Below are 15,683 nucleotides of genomic sequence, written 5' to 3'. Positions count from 1 at the left end.
GCCAGCACATGCTGCTCGCCTTGCAGTCTGGCAAGACGTCAAGGCCAGGCCCCCAGAAGCAGAAAATGGAGCCTGACCCCTCTGGTGTTGAGCCCAGCTCATGCAAAGGAAGGATCAGCTGGGGCAGGACCACCCCACTTTGCCAGCCCCAGTGGTAGGTGAAAGCTGGGGCTCAGGAGGATGGCAGGCTTGGAAAGCAGGGTGCTGCATGTGAAATGGCATTGCCTCCTGCAGCTGCCACCTCTGCCCTCATGACCCCTTGCCTGTGGAGCCTCTGTGCCAGTGCTGGGCCACAGCCCCAGGGGTGTCCTCCAGTGCTCACCCTGAGCTACTTTGCTCCTTCTCTGCACTCCCCCACAGCACGGGCTCAAAACAGCTGCCCCCAGTGTCAGCTGCCATAGTCAATAGACACCCTCAAAGCAGGAGGAGATGTTTTTCCCTCCTGCCTTCTGTGGCTTATCCTAAGGATCCTGCCAAGCACAAAGGTGACTCCCTTCAAGCATCACCTGCCCCCAAGGCACTCCAGCATGCTCTGCTCTGATTCTCTGGCTTCTGGCACCCATGGAAGGTTTTGAGACATTCCAAAGAGCCTCTATAGAGCATGCAGGCATGGAAACATCCTGTTTCCCCACTCTATGGTGGGGAATGCTTTTGTCAGCTCCCAGGTTTGCCATTGAGGGGGCTGGGGGATGCTCCTCCAGAGAGCTGTGACACAGGTTAGCAGAGCATGTGCTGGATGCATCCTAGTTTCCATTCCATGTGCTGCTGTGGTTTGGCTGCCTGGGCACATGAAAAGGTCAGTAGGAATTTGGCAGGCACACAACAGACAAAGCAAAATGAAGAACAGTGATAGCACAAAACATAACCTTATGAAAGAAAATATCATCTGAGCTGAACACTCTAGAGGAAAATGGCATCACTGGAACGCCTGCTTCTGCTGTGGGGAAGGTGCAGCAGGGCTCAGGTAGGTGCAAAGAGAGCTGCCAAGGCAAAGGCACTTGCACTGTAAAAGTAGAGATTCCAGTGGTGTCTCTCCCTGCTGACAGAGCTCTCTGAGCTCTGCTTGCACTTGCAGCATGTGGCACTGGCATGGAAGGGTCTGCAGGAGCCTGGGACAAACCTTCCCCCTCCACCTGCTCGCTGCCTTTTGCCTGGTGACTTTGGTGAGCCTGGAGCTTGGCTGCTGAAGCAGGGTTAGTGTAGTGCTCTCTGGAGATGGGAATTCTTTGTTCTGCACGTTAGCAGGGTGATTTTAAGGGATACCACTGAAGTGCTGGAGGCCCAGAGCCGTGGGGAGCAGTGGCAGCCAGCCCAGAGCACTCGGCAGGGGCTGAGAGGTCCTGGAGTCACCGCTGAGCTTTGGAAACTTTGGGCCTCCACCCTGCCTGCCCCTGGCTGTTGTCTCTGCTTGCTCCCCCGTCGGGGCCGTGGTTCAAGGTCTGGGAAGGTGCATGTTGTAAGGGAGCTGGGCAGAAAGTCCTACCCCATGCACCTCCCTTCCTGCCATCCCACCACCCACACATGGACTGGGTGACACTTTGGTGGGGAGAGCTGGCGGAGGGGGAGGGACAAGAGGAGGAGGAGAGAGAGGAGCCTTTGCCTTAACTCTTGCTGTATCTCTTTTGGCACTCGGTGGATTCCCTGTCTGGACTGCAGTGGGACGGGACAGGCTTGCCTGAGGGAGAGCTGTGCCGAGTTCAGGTGAGTTGAGTGCTGGCCTGTTGAGCAGACCTGGCTGCTGCCTGTGTCATGCTGGCAGTGGCCACTTCTTTCTTTGGTCCTCCCACAGCCAGCTGCTGCTTGCCAGCTGCCTGCCATGCTTCGAGGAGTGGGCCAGCAAATCTGTGAGGGGAAAAGCTTCCCTAAGCAGTGGAAGAGAGAGCTGGGGGATGGGGAGCAGATAATCAGCTTGAATGAACCCAGGGAGAGGAGGTTTTTTCTTTCAGTGGTTCTTATAGGAGAAGATGAGCAATGATGCTGCTGAGGAGCTGTGGGGAAGCTGCAGAGCAAAGGTTTGCCTGAAGAGTGGGTAGTTGGTACTGAAGGGTACAGCAGCAGGGAGAGAGAGAAAAAGACTCAGCAGAAAGACTGAGAAGAGAGATGAGAGTGAGCCAGGCAGCAAGGAAGGATGGTGGTGGCTTGGAGGAGAGATGCTAGGAGTGAGTTAGACTGTAGGCATTGCAGCTCCTGCAAACACCAGGCAGTGACTCCCTCATCACCTCTGCTGTCTTGCAGAGGCGCTGGCACGTTGGCTTGGAGGTTGTGGGTCTAAAAAGCATGCCTGGGACTGTGCTCCTTATTCATCTTGCCTTGGGGGCTTCACCAAATCTCCTGCCCTGCAGGGGTGAGGCAGGGAGACAGCAGAGCCTGTGCATGAGGCAGCGCTGGGGATCTGGGGGCAGTTTTGTGGCAGAATACGTGGGGCTTTCATCACACCTGACCTGCTTCTGCTTGAATCAACAGTGCTGTTAAAGCAATCACTGCTAAGCAGGACTTTCATCCAAAGCCACTGGAAATGCCATTGCCCCTGTTTTTCTGCCTTGACATCTGCTGGTATGAGGGGCTGAACCTTGGACCTGACCTTTGCAGCTCTGCAACAGCCCAGCTTTGCTGGATTCATGGGTGTGGATGTGCCAGGCTAATCAGCTCTGCATTTGACCTGTAGCTGCCCATGCTCCTGCAGGAAAGTTGTGGTGCCCCAGGCTGGCAGGCAGGTGCCCTGCCTCTGGGAGGACACAGGTGGGGTGCAGTCCCGTGGCACTGTGATGTGGTGGCACAGCAGGTGCTGCTCGGAAGGGGGTCAGTCTGCCCCTGCATGTCTGCTTCTCGTGGTTTCACTGCCTAAACCTGGTCCTGTGCACTGGCTGCAGACAGTTGAGCCTGCCCAAGGTCAGTCAGGCCTATGCCCAGCCCACACCTGAGCAGGGTGGCTGGGAAACCTGTGTAGGGCTAAACAGGGAGCTTACTGCTAGCACCATGATGGTGAGGAGCACTCTTTGGCTGCTTTCTGATGGCTGTGCATGCATTTGTGTTGAGACACTGGGCTCTGGCTCCTCTTGTGACAAAGCTGGTGAGGGGCCTGGAGCAGAGCCCTGTGAGGAGAGGCTGAGGGAGCTGGGGGTGTGCAGCCTGCAGAAGAGGAGGCTCAGGGCAGAGCTCATTGCTGTCTGCAGCTACCTGAAGGGAGGCTGTAGCCAGGTGGGGTTGGGCTCTTCTGCCAGGCAAGCAGCAACAGAAGAAGGGCACACAGTGTGAAGTAGTGCCAGGGGAGGTCTAGGCTGGATGTTCTGAGGAAGTTGTTGGCAGAGAGAGTGATTGGCATTGGAATGGGCTGCCCAGGGAGGTGGTGGAGTTGCCGTCCCTGGAGGTGTTGAAGCCAAGCCTGGCTGGGGCACTTAGTGCCCAGGTCTGGTTGGTCAGACAGGGCTGGGTGCTAGGTTGGAGTGGGTGAGTTTGGAAGTCACTTCCAAGCTGTCCTATGATTCTGTGCCGGGAGACATGAGGGAATGCATCCTGCCACAATCTCACTTGCCTCTCAGAAGGGTTTTGCTTGAGGTCTCTGCACATGTGCTCCCGTTTCTCATCAGGCTGATTGCAGGTGCCCCCGGGCTGTGCTTTTGGGAGGTCAGACAGGGTGTGCCTGCCTGCAGGAGTTAGGTTAAAAGCACCTAGAGCAGCGTGATGCCGAATCCACTGCGCTGCTCTCCTGCCCCTGGTCCGCAGACTTCTGTAGCCGTCGGCTGCCAGCAGTGTTGCCTTCTCTGCTCTCCTGCCACAAGCAGCAGCCCCAGGGTGAGAACTGCACGGCTCAGATGCCTGCAGAGGTTAGGATCTTTGTGCAAGCCTGCATTCACCTGCAGAGGGTAGCTGCTTTGCTGCCCAACCTTCCCTAACGCCTCGGCCCGCAGGCTCAGGCTGGCCTGGGTCAGCAGCCAGCAGGCAGGCTGCGGTGCTGGGGGCTCTCAGCCTCCCTCCTGCTGCCTGTCCTGCCCAGGGCTGCCCGGTGTGGCTCACTCCATGACTTTGCTGTCCCGGTGAGGTAGCAGCCCTGCAAGCGCCAAGCTCCCTCCCGTGGACTCTGTCCTGCACCTGTGGGCACTCCTGGGCTGCCCCACAGGTCGCTGCCCCACCGTGCCCCTGCCGTGCCTGTTTGCAGAGGGGTCCTGGAGCAGTGTGGGGTTAACCCGCGGTGCCATTCACCTGCTCTGCTCCAGGGGCAGCAGCCCTGCTCGTCCCCACGCTCTGGCTCTGCACCAGGGCCTCTGAGAAAGCCTGACACAGCTCTGGGACTCTGGCCAGGCACCTCTGGGCAGCGAGGGGGGCGGCTCTGGGGGCTCCTTCGAGGCTAGCTCCGTGCCTGTGGGGTGCCTGTCACTGCCCTGCTCTGTAAAGCAGATGGATCCTGGCGTGGCTGCATGCAGGTGGGCATCCTGCCACGCATGGGTGTGACCCATGCAGATCCAAGCAGATGGAGGGAGGTTGTCCTCTACCCTGGTGGGACCTCATCTTGAGTGCTGCCTTCAGTTTTGGGCTCCCCAGTTTAGGAGGGGCAGGGATCTGCTGGAGAGGGTCCAGCAGAGGGCTACGAGGATGATGAGGGGACTGGAGCACTGCCTGAAGAGGAGAGGCTGAGGGACCTGGGGCTGCTTAGTCTGGAGAAGGGAAGATTGAGAAGGGATTTAATCAATGTTTATAACTATTTGAGGGCTGGGGGTGCGGAGTGGGGGACAGGCTCTGCTCACTGCTCTCTGGGGTAGGACAAGGAGCAATGGATGGAAGCTGCAGCACAGGAGGTTGCACCTCAACACAAGGGGGAACTTCTTGATTGTAAGGGTCCCAGAGCACTGGCACAGGCTGCCCAGGCAGGTTGTGGAGTCTCCTTCTCTGGAGCCTTTCAAGGCCTGTCTGGATGTGTTCCTGTGTGACCTGAGCTTGAGTGTGTGGTCCTGCTGTGGCAGGGAGGTTGGACTCGATCTCTTTGCATCCCTTCCAACCCCTAACATCCTGTGAGCCTGTGAACCAGACTCTGGGCTGGAGGGAAGTCTTGAGAGTATCTTGTTTGATGCACAGGCAAAGACTGGTTTCTGATCGTGTTTGTGCCCCATTTGTGAACTTGATCAGTCAGTCTTCACTGCTTCCTAGGCTGAAGGAAGAAACCAGCTCTGTGTGTCTGTAGTGCAGAGCAGGGATGGCGAGCCACAGGCACCCAGACTCAACTGCTGCTGAGAGGAGCAAGGCATTTTCCACTGATCATCAGGAAAGTCCAACCACTGTAGAGTACTTGGGAATCACAGAGTGTTAGAGGGTGGAAGGGAGCTCCAAAGATAGAGTCCAACCCCCCTGCCAAAAGCATCATCACCCAGAGTAGTTCACACAGGAATGCATCCAGGCAGGTTTTGAAAGTCTCCAGAGGAGGAGACTTCACAGCCTCTCTGCCCCAGGGCTCTGTCACCCTCACTGTAAAGCAGTTTCTCCTTATGCTGAGGTGAAACCTTCTACGTTTCAGTTTGTATCCATCATTCCTTGCCTTACTGCTGCAGCAAAAAGAGGCAGTTCTTTGGGGAAGGCTGGGAAGTTCTCCTGCCCTGGCAGCAGCATAGAGAGCATGAGCCACTGGGTGCCCTCCTGAGCTCTGAAGGATGCCTCTCTAATACTTGCAGCTTGTATCACAGACATAGATGCCTTTGATAAACTCACAGCTGGTTCTGATCTCACTCTTGCTGGTGTTAGTAAGCAGCCAGCTCGCTGACCATAGAAGCATTGCTCTTACTCCATGGTGAAGAAAATGTTAGCAAGGTCTGATCCTCCTGCCAGCCTCCTGTGCCCCATGAACCCTGCCAGGCAGAGGCTTTGAGAGTGCCCTGCAGCCCACACAACCTGGACATTAGTTAGAAGGTGCAAAGAAGCCAACTGCCTTCAACAGCTTGAAATGAAAGGCATTTAATTTTTGGCTCCTGCCCCAGACCTGATCAGCTTTTCTCTTGCTGCCCCTTTCCTTGCCTTTCTGCTCTGTGCAGCTGGAGCGAGCCAATCTCCAGCAGCATTTGGCTTTGGAAGCAGCCACAGATGAAGCAACCATCCTCCTCCATCTGGGTGCTCCTACACTGGCTGGAGAGCACTTACTTGCAGTGCTGATGTTTTCCTGTCCACCTTGCAGATATGGCAAGGGGACACAGTCTCAAGCTGTGCCAGGGGAGGTAGAGACTGGGTATTAAGTGGAAGTTGTTGGCAGAGAGAGTGATTGGCATTGGAATGGGCTGCCCAGGGAGGTGGTGGAGTTGCCATCCCTGGAGGTGTTGAAGCCAAGCCTGGCAGGGGCACTTAGTGCCATGGTCTGGTTGGCTGGCCAGGGCTGGGTGCTAGGTTGGACTGATCTAGGAGGTCTCTTCCTTGATTCTATGAACTGTTGGAAAGGAAAAAAAATTGGCAGAGGTTCAGGGAAAAAAAAGGCTGAGAGCAAAGGTCTGGGAAGAGCTTTCTGCAACCTTTGAAGGCACAGCAATCACAATGCAAGCAGACAGAGGCAATGTCTTCTCTCTGAGCTCATGTGCTAAGGAGAAAGGCATCCACAGGGAGAAGGAAGCATCTGCCTGTGGGGGAGAATGTAACAGCAGGTGGCTGTGGCTGCTGTGGGAGAGCCAAATTGTTCCTAGCTGGAAACAAGAAATTGGGACCCATCTGGCCTGAGCACATGCAGGGCAAAGGCACAGTAGGATCAGCTGTTCAGCAGTTGTGTGAATAGGCTTCCTCACAGAAACAGCAGGCAAAGCAAGCAGGGGTGTGCTGGCTGTGTGTGTAGTGCAGTGCATCACCTGGGCTGGGCAGGGAGAAGCTGAAGGCTTGGAGCATGGAGGGCTGAAACTTCGGGCACCCATTTCATCTACCACCTGTTCCCAGAGGAAAAGGCTGAATCCCATGGCCAGGCTGCTTCCTGCCTTTTCAAGATGGGAAAAAGAAGTCACAAGTGCCTTATCTTGCCTGCTGGTCTGTGCTCATCACAGCCTTGTTCTCCACTGCAACATCCCAGCTGCTGTCCCTCCTGCTGGCCTATTCTGTGGTCAGTGGACAAGTGCAGAGCCAAAGCCCTGGTCCAGGGGCAACCAGCAATAGAACAAGGGGACACAGTCTCAAGTTGTGCTGGGGGAGGTCTAGGCTGGATGCTAGGAGGAAGTTCCTGGCAGAGAGAGTGATTGGCATTGGAATGGGCTGCCCGGGGAGGTGGTGGAGTTGCTGTGCCTGGAGGTGTTGAAGCCAAGGCTGCCTGGGGCACTTAGTGCCATGCTCTGGTTGATTGGCCAGGGCTGGGTGCTAGGTTGGACTGGCTGAGCTTGGAGGTCTCTTCCAACCTGCTTGATTCTATTCTATTCTAGGTGTCCCTGAGGGAGAGGCTGGTGCCAGGGTTCAGGCTGTTGGCTGGCACATTCTCTTCCTGGGGTGAGGTGATAGGAGGTGGCTCACTGACCTGTGACCTTCCCCTGCCACCCTGTGTGAAACAGATCTAACAGAGGTAACCCAGGAATGTTAGCAGGGACAGGCTGGCTCCTGGAGCCACCTTGCATTACAGGACTGGAAACAAAGAGTTAGCCAAATCCTCTGCTGTCAGCTTCTCCAGATAGCCTCAGTACTCCCAGACTTAAGCTTCATTGTACTTGATTATGTGCCCTGAGCTGCAGCAAATTGGGATGTGCCAAGAACTGTGACAGATCAGACAAGTTTCATTAAGTATGTGTTACCTTCTCTCTCACCTTGTGTGCAGCTCAGCTCAAAGCTGAGGAGGCTGTGCTGCAGCCTCTGAATGAACTATCAGCCAGCTGGCAGTGGGGAAAGGAGCCTGCAGGAGCTGAGGAAAGAGGAGCAGGAGGACCTGACTTTGCCACTTCTCAACCCAAGCTGATGGCCCTAATTTACATGTCAAGCACCCCTGGGTCCATGGGGATCAGCAATCCTTGCTCTGTCCCTGTCCAGTCTCCCCTGCACTCCCAGCCCTCTGGCTGGCAGCGTGGGGTGAGAAGCAGAGAAGGCTCAGACTCTGAGCACTGCATCCCTCTGCTAGCAGCACTGTTCCCAACACAGCCCCCTGTGCTTCCCCTCCCACCCAGTAAAGCACGTGTGGGCATTTTGCTGAGCTTGCAGGTTGCATGGCAGTGCTGCATGGTGCCCAGGGGACCAAAGACAGTGCTCCTGGCAATGCCTGAAGTGGTTGCCATCCATTCTTGGTCAGCCTGTTCATCTATATCATTTCTGCCCTGCCTTCTGAAGGCACTCCAGAAAGGAGACAGCTGCTGTATAAAGCACAGCAGACAGGGAAACTCCTCCTGCCTCTGTGCCTCGCTTCAGCTCCTTTGCTTGTCCTCTGAGCTGCTGTTTCCAAAGTTCCAGCCAGCTGTTCGGGTGCAGAGCCTTCAATCAGGGTGCAGAGAGACAGATGGAGGTACACTAAGGCTCCTTCTCTGGCCACTCTCAAGGCCTGTCTGGATGTGTTCCTGTGTGCCCTGAGCTAGATTGTGTGGTCCTGCTCTGGTAGTGGGGTTGGACTGGATGATCTTTTGGGGTCCCTTCCAACCCCTGGCATCCTGCGGTGGTCCAGGAAGGATGAGGAAGGGAGACTGTGGGGAGAAGGGCAAATGTGAGGGTTAGACCAGTGGGACCACCTCTCCAGACCAGTGACCTTTTCTGTGTCCCTTCAGTAAAGACTTTGTGACTCACAGGCATGACCTAGGGACAATGCTTCATGCTGATGCTAGCAAAGCTATTTTGCAGAGGATGAGGGAGTCTCGTGGTGATAGCAGCAACCTTTTTGTTGTGGTGACCAATCCACTCCCCACTCCTTCCTCCTGTGTGTCCTGCAGCAGCTCCTGATGTCACATTCTCTCTTTTTCCTCAGTCCCACAGAGCCATGGCAAGAGCTGTGGCTAAGGAAGGAGAGCCCAATGGGACCACTGCAGCTCCTGAGGAGATAAAGAAGGAAGAAATGGAAGAGAGAGGCCAATGGAGTAGCAAAATGGAGTTTGTGCTGTCTGTGGCTGGGGAGATCATTGGTCTGGGGAACGTGTGGAGGTTCCCATACCTCTGCTACAAGAATGGTGGTGGTAAGTTCACAGCATGAATGAGTTTTCCCAGGTCTGAAGGCATGACAAGCTCCTGGCCCCATTTCTCCTACCCCTCATGTGTTCCCACATGCACTCCTGTCCAGACCAAGAGGTGAATCCAGCTGCCCAGCAGGTGCTGTTTCTCAGAACAGCTCTCCCAGCTTTGGATGCCAACTTGACCTTTAGGACCTCTTTAAGGACATTCTGAGGAACAGCTGGTCCTCCAAAAGCATGGGATGCTGCCTGTGGTCAGAAAGCCATCAGCACCTTCCTTCCACTTAACTCCCTTTTCCCCACTCTCTCTCACTGCTCCTCTCTCTCAGGCCCTTGTCACAGAAGAGGAAGGGCTTTGATGATGCTGGTATCCTGCCAAGACCCTGGATCTACATTGCTATCCCTTCCCCAGGAACACTTCTCTCAGTGGTCAACCCACTCCAAGGCAAATCTGTCCCCAGGAGGATTTCATTCTCCTTCCGCTTTATCCTTAGTACCTCTCCTTTTCCAACAGCACTGCAATCAGACTGTTACATGGCTTAGACATCAGATGGGCTCCTAGCCATGCAAAGGGGATAATTCACTACCCCTAAAGTTTCTTGGTGAAGCAAAATCTTGATAAATGAGAAGGAGGACTACTAAATTACAGCAAGAACTTTGCTTTTGTTCCTGCACTCCAGTAACACCTTCAAGCAATGCTCTGGGGCTTGCACATCTGTGTCAGCTGTCCTACTCTCCCCACCTTTAGCTCCCTTTTCATCTTCCTCTCTCTGCAAGCCATGCCACAAAGGTCCTTTGTTTCCCAAGGTGCTGTGAGTTTGCACTGAGATGTGACTGATCCCCCTGTAGGTCACACCAGGACTGCCAAGCTCCTGGCTGCTGTGCTCTCACTGGAGTTTATCTAAACCAAGAGGGGTTAGTGCAGTGTCTCCTCTGAACCAAATGGGGGCTGGACAAAAGGCTGGTTCAAGAAAATGGAACTTCTTGTACCTAGGATGGGTTTCAGCAGGTCCTCCAGTCTCTTTCTCTGAGGTTTGTAGCTACTGGAGCCATCGACAGCAAGTCAGAGCAGCATGGGTTAGCTACGACTGGTGGTGCAGCTGATGGAGCAGCTCATTCTGCAGCCCTGCTTTGAGGGGGAAGCCATGGGTTTGGCATGGGAAATTCCTTCCTGAGCTCAAACAGTATCTTGGAGTAGCTTTTGTCTGTGGTAGCCACTTCAGCAGCCTTGCAATTTATATGCTGACTGATGTGAGTGAAAAGGCTGCTTCTGTTTGGCTCACAGAGCTAGGCAATGACTTCTTCCCCCCCTCCCCCTTCCCCCCTCTCTCTCCCTCTCTTCCCCCCCACCCCTTCCCTCCTCTCTCTTTCCCCCTTCCCCTCTCCCTCTCTCTCCCCCTTCCCCTCTCCCTCTCTCTCCCCCTTCCCCTCTCCCTCTCTCTCCCCCTTCCCCTCTCCCTCTCTCTCCCCCTTCCCCTCGCCCTCTCCTCCTTCCCCTCTCCCTCTCCTCCTTCCCCTCTCCCTCTCCCCCTTCCCCTCTCCCTCTCCCCCTTCCCCTCTCCCTCTCTCTCCCCTTTCCCCTCTCCCTCCCCCTTCCCCTCTCCCTCTCCCTCTCTCTCTCCCCCTCTCTCCCTTCCCTGCCCTTTTGTTTTCTCCTCTGAGCTGCTCTGTGATCAGGAGCTCACGAAGCTAGGCTTGGGAAGGCTGAGACAGCAGAGTCCTTCCTTCAGCTGCAGTCTGTGCTGCTGTGGGGGTGCACTGCTTGCTCTAGGGAGGCAAGTGGCTGGCAAAGCAGAACGGGGACAAGGCACAGTTCTTGCTCACATATCTCAAAGAGATTCTAACCCTTGGAAAAGTCTTTGAAATTGCAAAAAAATGGGACATTTTCTGCCTGCAAATACTTCATGCCTGTCCCCCCTCTGCCTTCTGACCTGGAGACTGCTGTCCCATTACCACTCTTCATCTTTGGATGGGCTAAGGTGGTTACAAAGCAGTAAAGATAGAAGTAAACCCAATTGTGTCACCTTGTTGTAAAGCAACCAAGTGTAAACTTCTCTGTGGCTGCACTTTAAAACTCAATCTAATTGCTTGCCTACATTAATATGTTATTGACTCATGAGGAGAGAGGGTTTGGAGGCTCCCACAGGGCTGAGTCCTCTCCAGTGGAGCAGCAAACTGGGGAAGGAGAGCACAACTGGAGTTACAGCTGGTGACTGCTATAAGAAGGCTGAGAGAGACAACAGAAGTGTAAGAGAGGCCTCATTACTGAGAAACCAAAATGGGTCAAATGGTGCCAAAGGGGAGAGTCTGGGACCTGCTGCAAGGTTCATCTGTGTGAAGGATGCTAAGAGTGCCTTAAGGATGGCTTATGTAGAGATGTCTTGCAGCAGTGAAACAGCAGCTGCCTTTAGCTCAGCACATGCAGTTCTCCTCTGCCCTGCAGACTGATGCTGTGAACCAGCCTCCCTCCCTCTCTGGCCTCAGGTCCCCTGCAGCTAGGGCACAGCTGTGTTTAAGGAAACTTTGGATGTTGCTTATTATTGTAGCATTGTTGGCTTCCCCTTGTTTTGAAGCCTTCCTGCTTGCTAGCTGTCACAGGACTGGATTGCAGTGTGAATGCCTGTGCTGGCAGGAGAAGAGAGAGCCTGAGGGACAGTGTCTGGCTGAGAAAGAGAGAGGCCCTCATCTTGGTTGTAAACAGTGGAGATGCTCAGCAGGTGGTGGCTCCAAGTTCACTGTGTGAGAGGACCAGATGCAGTCAGCTATACCAGCAAGGGAGGAGTTGCCTTGGCCTGCTGGAGAGGAGTGCAAGCATGAATCTCTGCACTAGTGAAGATGAGAAAGGTGGCAGAAGGAAGCTCAACACTGAACCTGAGATTGCAGAGCAGTTTGAACCAAACCAGAACACCCCCAGCTCCCTCAGCCTCTCCTCACAGGGCTGTGCTCCAATCCCCTCCCCAGCCTTGCTGCCCTTCTCTGGACACATTCAAGCACCTCAACATCTTTCTTAAATTGAGGGGCCCAGAGCTGGGCACAGTGTTCCAGGTGTGGCCTGAGCAGTGCTGAGCACAGGGGCAAGAGGACTTCCCTGCTCCTGCTGGCCACACTGTTCCTGAGCCAGGCCAGGATGCCATTGGCCTTCTTGGCCACCTGGGCACACTGCTGGCTCACGTTCAGATGCAGAAGTCCTGCAGATGCAGAAGTCCTGCAGGAGCAGAAGGCAGACCACACTTGTGCTGTTTTCTGAGGAGTGATGGTGCTGTAATCCTGGGTTTGGTTTGGCTTGGCCTTGGTTTGGCTCTTTCCTTAGCAGAGGTTGCACAGTTAATGCAGAAAAACACTTGTCTTTAGTCAATTCCAGCTGTGGCCCCAGGTACCTGGTGAGGATAAGGTTCTAAAGATGTTTCTGACCCTCTCTGCAGGAGCCTTCCTCATCCCTTACCTCATCTTCCTCTTCACCTGTGGGATCCCTTTGTTCTTCCTGGAGACGGCGCTGGGGCAGTACACCAGCCAGGGAGGGGTCACTGCCTGGAGGAAGATCTGTCCCATCTTTGAAGGTCAGACAAGTTTGTTTCCCTCTTCCCTTTCCCCTCTCCTCCCCAGTTCCTGGCAGTACTTTCTAACAGTTAGTGACTCTGAGCCTCTTTGGGAAATGCTAGTCTTCTCTCTGTGTCTTCTCTCTCTGTGTCTTCTCTTCTCCCTCCCTCCCTCCCTCCCTTCCTCTTTCTCCCAGCCCTGTTATCCCTCCTGGAGACTGCTGTGTGTGCAGGGGCAGTGCACATCCGTAGGTGACTGAAGCTGCCTGGTGCTGGCTGCCAGCTGTGCTGGTCCAGCCAATCCATACTCTTTGCTCCAAGATGTTCAGAGACCAGGAGAGAGGAGAAGCAAGATGCCCAAGCAAGCAGGAGGAAGAGGGTGATGGAAATGCCAATGTGTAGCCCAGGACAAATACAGCCTTGTAGAATCAGAGAACCATTTAAATTGGAGAGGATCATTTAATTCAACCCTTAGCCAGCAGATGCTAAACCACATCCCTGAGCACCACACCTGCCTGTCTTTTAAATGCCTCCAGGGATGGTGACTCATCACAGCCTGTCCCAGTGCTCAGCACCCCTTTGGGTGGACTTTTTCCTCCTATCCAATCTAAACTTGCCATGATGCAAGGTAAAGTCATCTCCTCTTGTCCTCTCAAAAGCATGAGAGAAGAGGACAAGAAGGGCTGATTGGCTCCTGACACATTCCCTGCCCATTGCTGTGCCCAGGCCTGCTGTGGCAGCATTTGCATCCTGCAGACTGCCAGGAATCATGCTGCAGGCACTGGTCTGATGGCCTGGATATAGGCTGGGGTTGCAGTTAAGGAACAGGTATAAGAAACAGAACTCCTGGCCCTGGAGTAGGTTGTTTAATGGCATTTAGTATACCAATGAATCATAGAATCGCTAAGGCTGGACAGACCTTTAAGATCAAGTCCAACCATAACCCACCTTAAGATAGGTTGGACTAGGTGATTTTGGAGGTCTCTTCCAACCTGATTGATTCTATGATTCCATGAACTACCACAACCACTAAACTCTATCCTAAAGCACCACATCTACAGCTTCTTGAACACCTCCAGGGGTGAAGACTCCACCACCTCCCTGGACAGCCTCTTCCAGCGACCTATCTACCAGCACCCCCAGGTCCCTGTCTGCCTGTCTGCTCTTAGCCACTCTGTCCCCAGCCTGTAGAGCTGCTTGGGGTTGTTGTGGCCTGATCTGTGTCTTTCTTTGAGGTTAAGCCCAGCATCTTGGCAGTTGCTTGGTGTGCCCATCCTCACCTCTCCTTTCCTTCACAGGAATTGGATATGCCTCACAAGTCATTGGCTACTATCTAAATATCTACTACATTGTCATCCTGTCCTGGGCACTCTTCTACCTCTTCAGCTCCTTCACTGCTGTGCTACCATGGGCCAGCTGTGATAACCCCTGGAACTCAGGTACACCTTCCCCTGGGGGGCTTCTAGCTCCTTCCTAATTCCCAGACATTAGGTTTTGTAGGAAATGACTATTTCTGTGTTTAGAGAAGAAGCTCCCACGAGGCACAATGTGGTTAGGCACTGCAGCAAAGCTGGCTGCCTGCATTCAACATGGCCAAGTGTCAGGAAGGGTGAGGGGTATGGCCAGCAGCAGGGGACAGTGAAGCTATTGCTACACAGAGATCCTTTGGGCGTTGAGCCTTCCTGGGCAGATCTGGCAAGCAGGAGAGGTAGGTGGGTTGGGAGAGTTTTCAAGCCAGTTTAGTGTCCTCCTCATGTGGCTGGAGCTTTGTGTTAGCTCTGGGATAATTAGTTCTAGGGGGGCTGGACCAGATGATCTTTTGAGGTCCCTTCCAGCCCCTCACATTCTATGATTCTATGATCTCAGTTCCTGCACTGGAGGATTTTGCCAGTACAGGTTTCCTGATGCAGGAACCAGTAACAAAAAGCTTCTCAAGCCACTCTTTCTCTGGTCTCATCACGTTTGTGCCAGCCTCTGTGCCATCACATTGCCCAGGACATCGGGCAGTTGTCATGTCCTCGTGCCCACAGTTCACGTCAATGTACCCAGCAGAAAAGACCTGACTTTGGTTTTGTACAGGGCACCTGGGCTGTGCCTGGCAAAGCAGGGTAGCTGTGAGGTAAGCTGATGTCCTTGGCAGGCCTTTTTAACCACCTTGGTGGATAAGGCTTTGCTTGGCAGTTCAGTTCCCTCTCCTTTTCTCTTGAGTCAGGCATTTCATTCCTGTGATGTGTTAAATCTCTGCACCCCATAGGCCATTCCCTCACAGCTACCCCTGCCCCTTGATCCCAGCAGCAGGATCCAACCTTCCAAAGAGCTGATCTGATTCCTTCACCTCCCCTAGTGAGAGTTTGCCTGCAAGGGAAGCCACAGATGTTCTCCTCATGAGCAGAAACTTCCTGCCTAGAGCTGAGCTTCCTCAGTTTTCTGGTGGGTCATATTTGTCTGCCCAGTACAGGCTGAGAAGCATGTCCTGGCCCTGTGGCACAGCCTCTGCTTTCAGTAGCCTCACACTGGGTGGCAGGGCTGGGATGGCAGAGCAGAGCACAAAGGCACCTGTGGTGTGTGAGGACACAGGCATGCATGTGTGGGCAGGGGTGGTGTGTGGTGTGGGAGAGGCATGGGATATTCTGTCCTGGCTACTCACAGTGGCTACCCCCAGGTCCTGCACGATTTGCAGCCATCTGGTTTCAATTTAACAGGGAGTTTTGCTCTTTCCTTCCCCTCTCCCCTGACTGAAGCCCTCTGGCTGCTGCTGGCTTGGGATTCCCGGCTGGGGAGAGCCAGGCTTTACTGAGATGCTTAATGAAGAGTCTTGCTGTCAGAGAGAGGGTTAGGACATGGAGGAGGAAGGAGCATCCCCAGTGGATAATTCCTCTGGCTCAGCAGCTCCCTTTTCTTTTGGTAGATCTCTGTGTGGACATTCTGAAGAGCTCCAGCCTGGACAACAGGACCCTGCCTGCGAACGCCACCTCCCCAATGATCGAGTTTTGGGAGTATGTCAGCCCTTCCCCTCTGCTCAGGCTCCTCTCTTGTCCAAAGGCTGCAGCTGTAGGAGCCTCTG

At 54.3% G+C, this 15,683-nt stretch overlaps 1 protein-coding gene across 2 annotated transcripts in view; it reads left to right on the top strand.

Annotated features, from left to right (window-relative positions):
* Nucleotides 1–1,662: 1,662 nt before the first annotated feature.
* The window catches only part of LOC135182008 (sodium- and chloride-dependent betaine transporter-like), a 37,083-nt gene continuing 23,062 nt past the window's right edge, over nucleotides 1,663–15,683 (top strand). For both annotated transcript variants that reach the window (XM_064155653.1, XM_064155652.1), the window contains exons 1-5: nucleotides 1,663–1,701; nucleotides 8,885–9,089; nucleotides 12,506–12,640; nucleotides 13,918–14,058; nucleotides 15,528–15,615. In XM_064155653.1, coding sequence (XP_064011723.1) covers nucleotides 8,897–9,089; nucleotides 12,506–12,640; nucleotides 13,918–14,058; nucleotides 15,528–15,615 — 557 coding nt within the window. In that variant the 5' untranslated portion in view covers nucleotides 1,663–1,701; nucleotides 8,885–8,896. The remainder of the gene's footprint in view (nucleotides 1,702–8,884; nucleotides 9,090–12,505; nucleotides 12,641–13,917; nucleotides 14,059–15,527; nucleotides 15,616–15,683) is intronic.

The sequence above is a fragment of the Pogoniulus pusillus genome, chromosome 15, assembly GCF_015220805.1.
Source record: "Pogoniulus pusillus isolate bPogPus1 chromosome 15, bPogPus1.pri, whole genome shotgun sequence".
NCBI classification, from domain to species: domain Eukaryota; kingdom Metazoa; phylum Chordata; class Aves; order Piciformes; family Lybiidae; genus Pogoniulus; species Pogoniulus pusillus.
The sequence above is the reverse complement of the archived record's forward strand: the minus strand, read 5'-3'. Positions and strand labels throughout refer to the sequence as shown.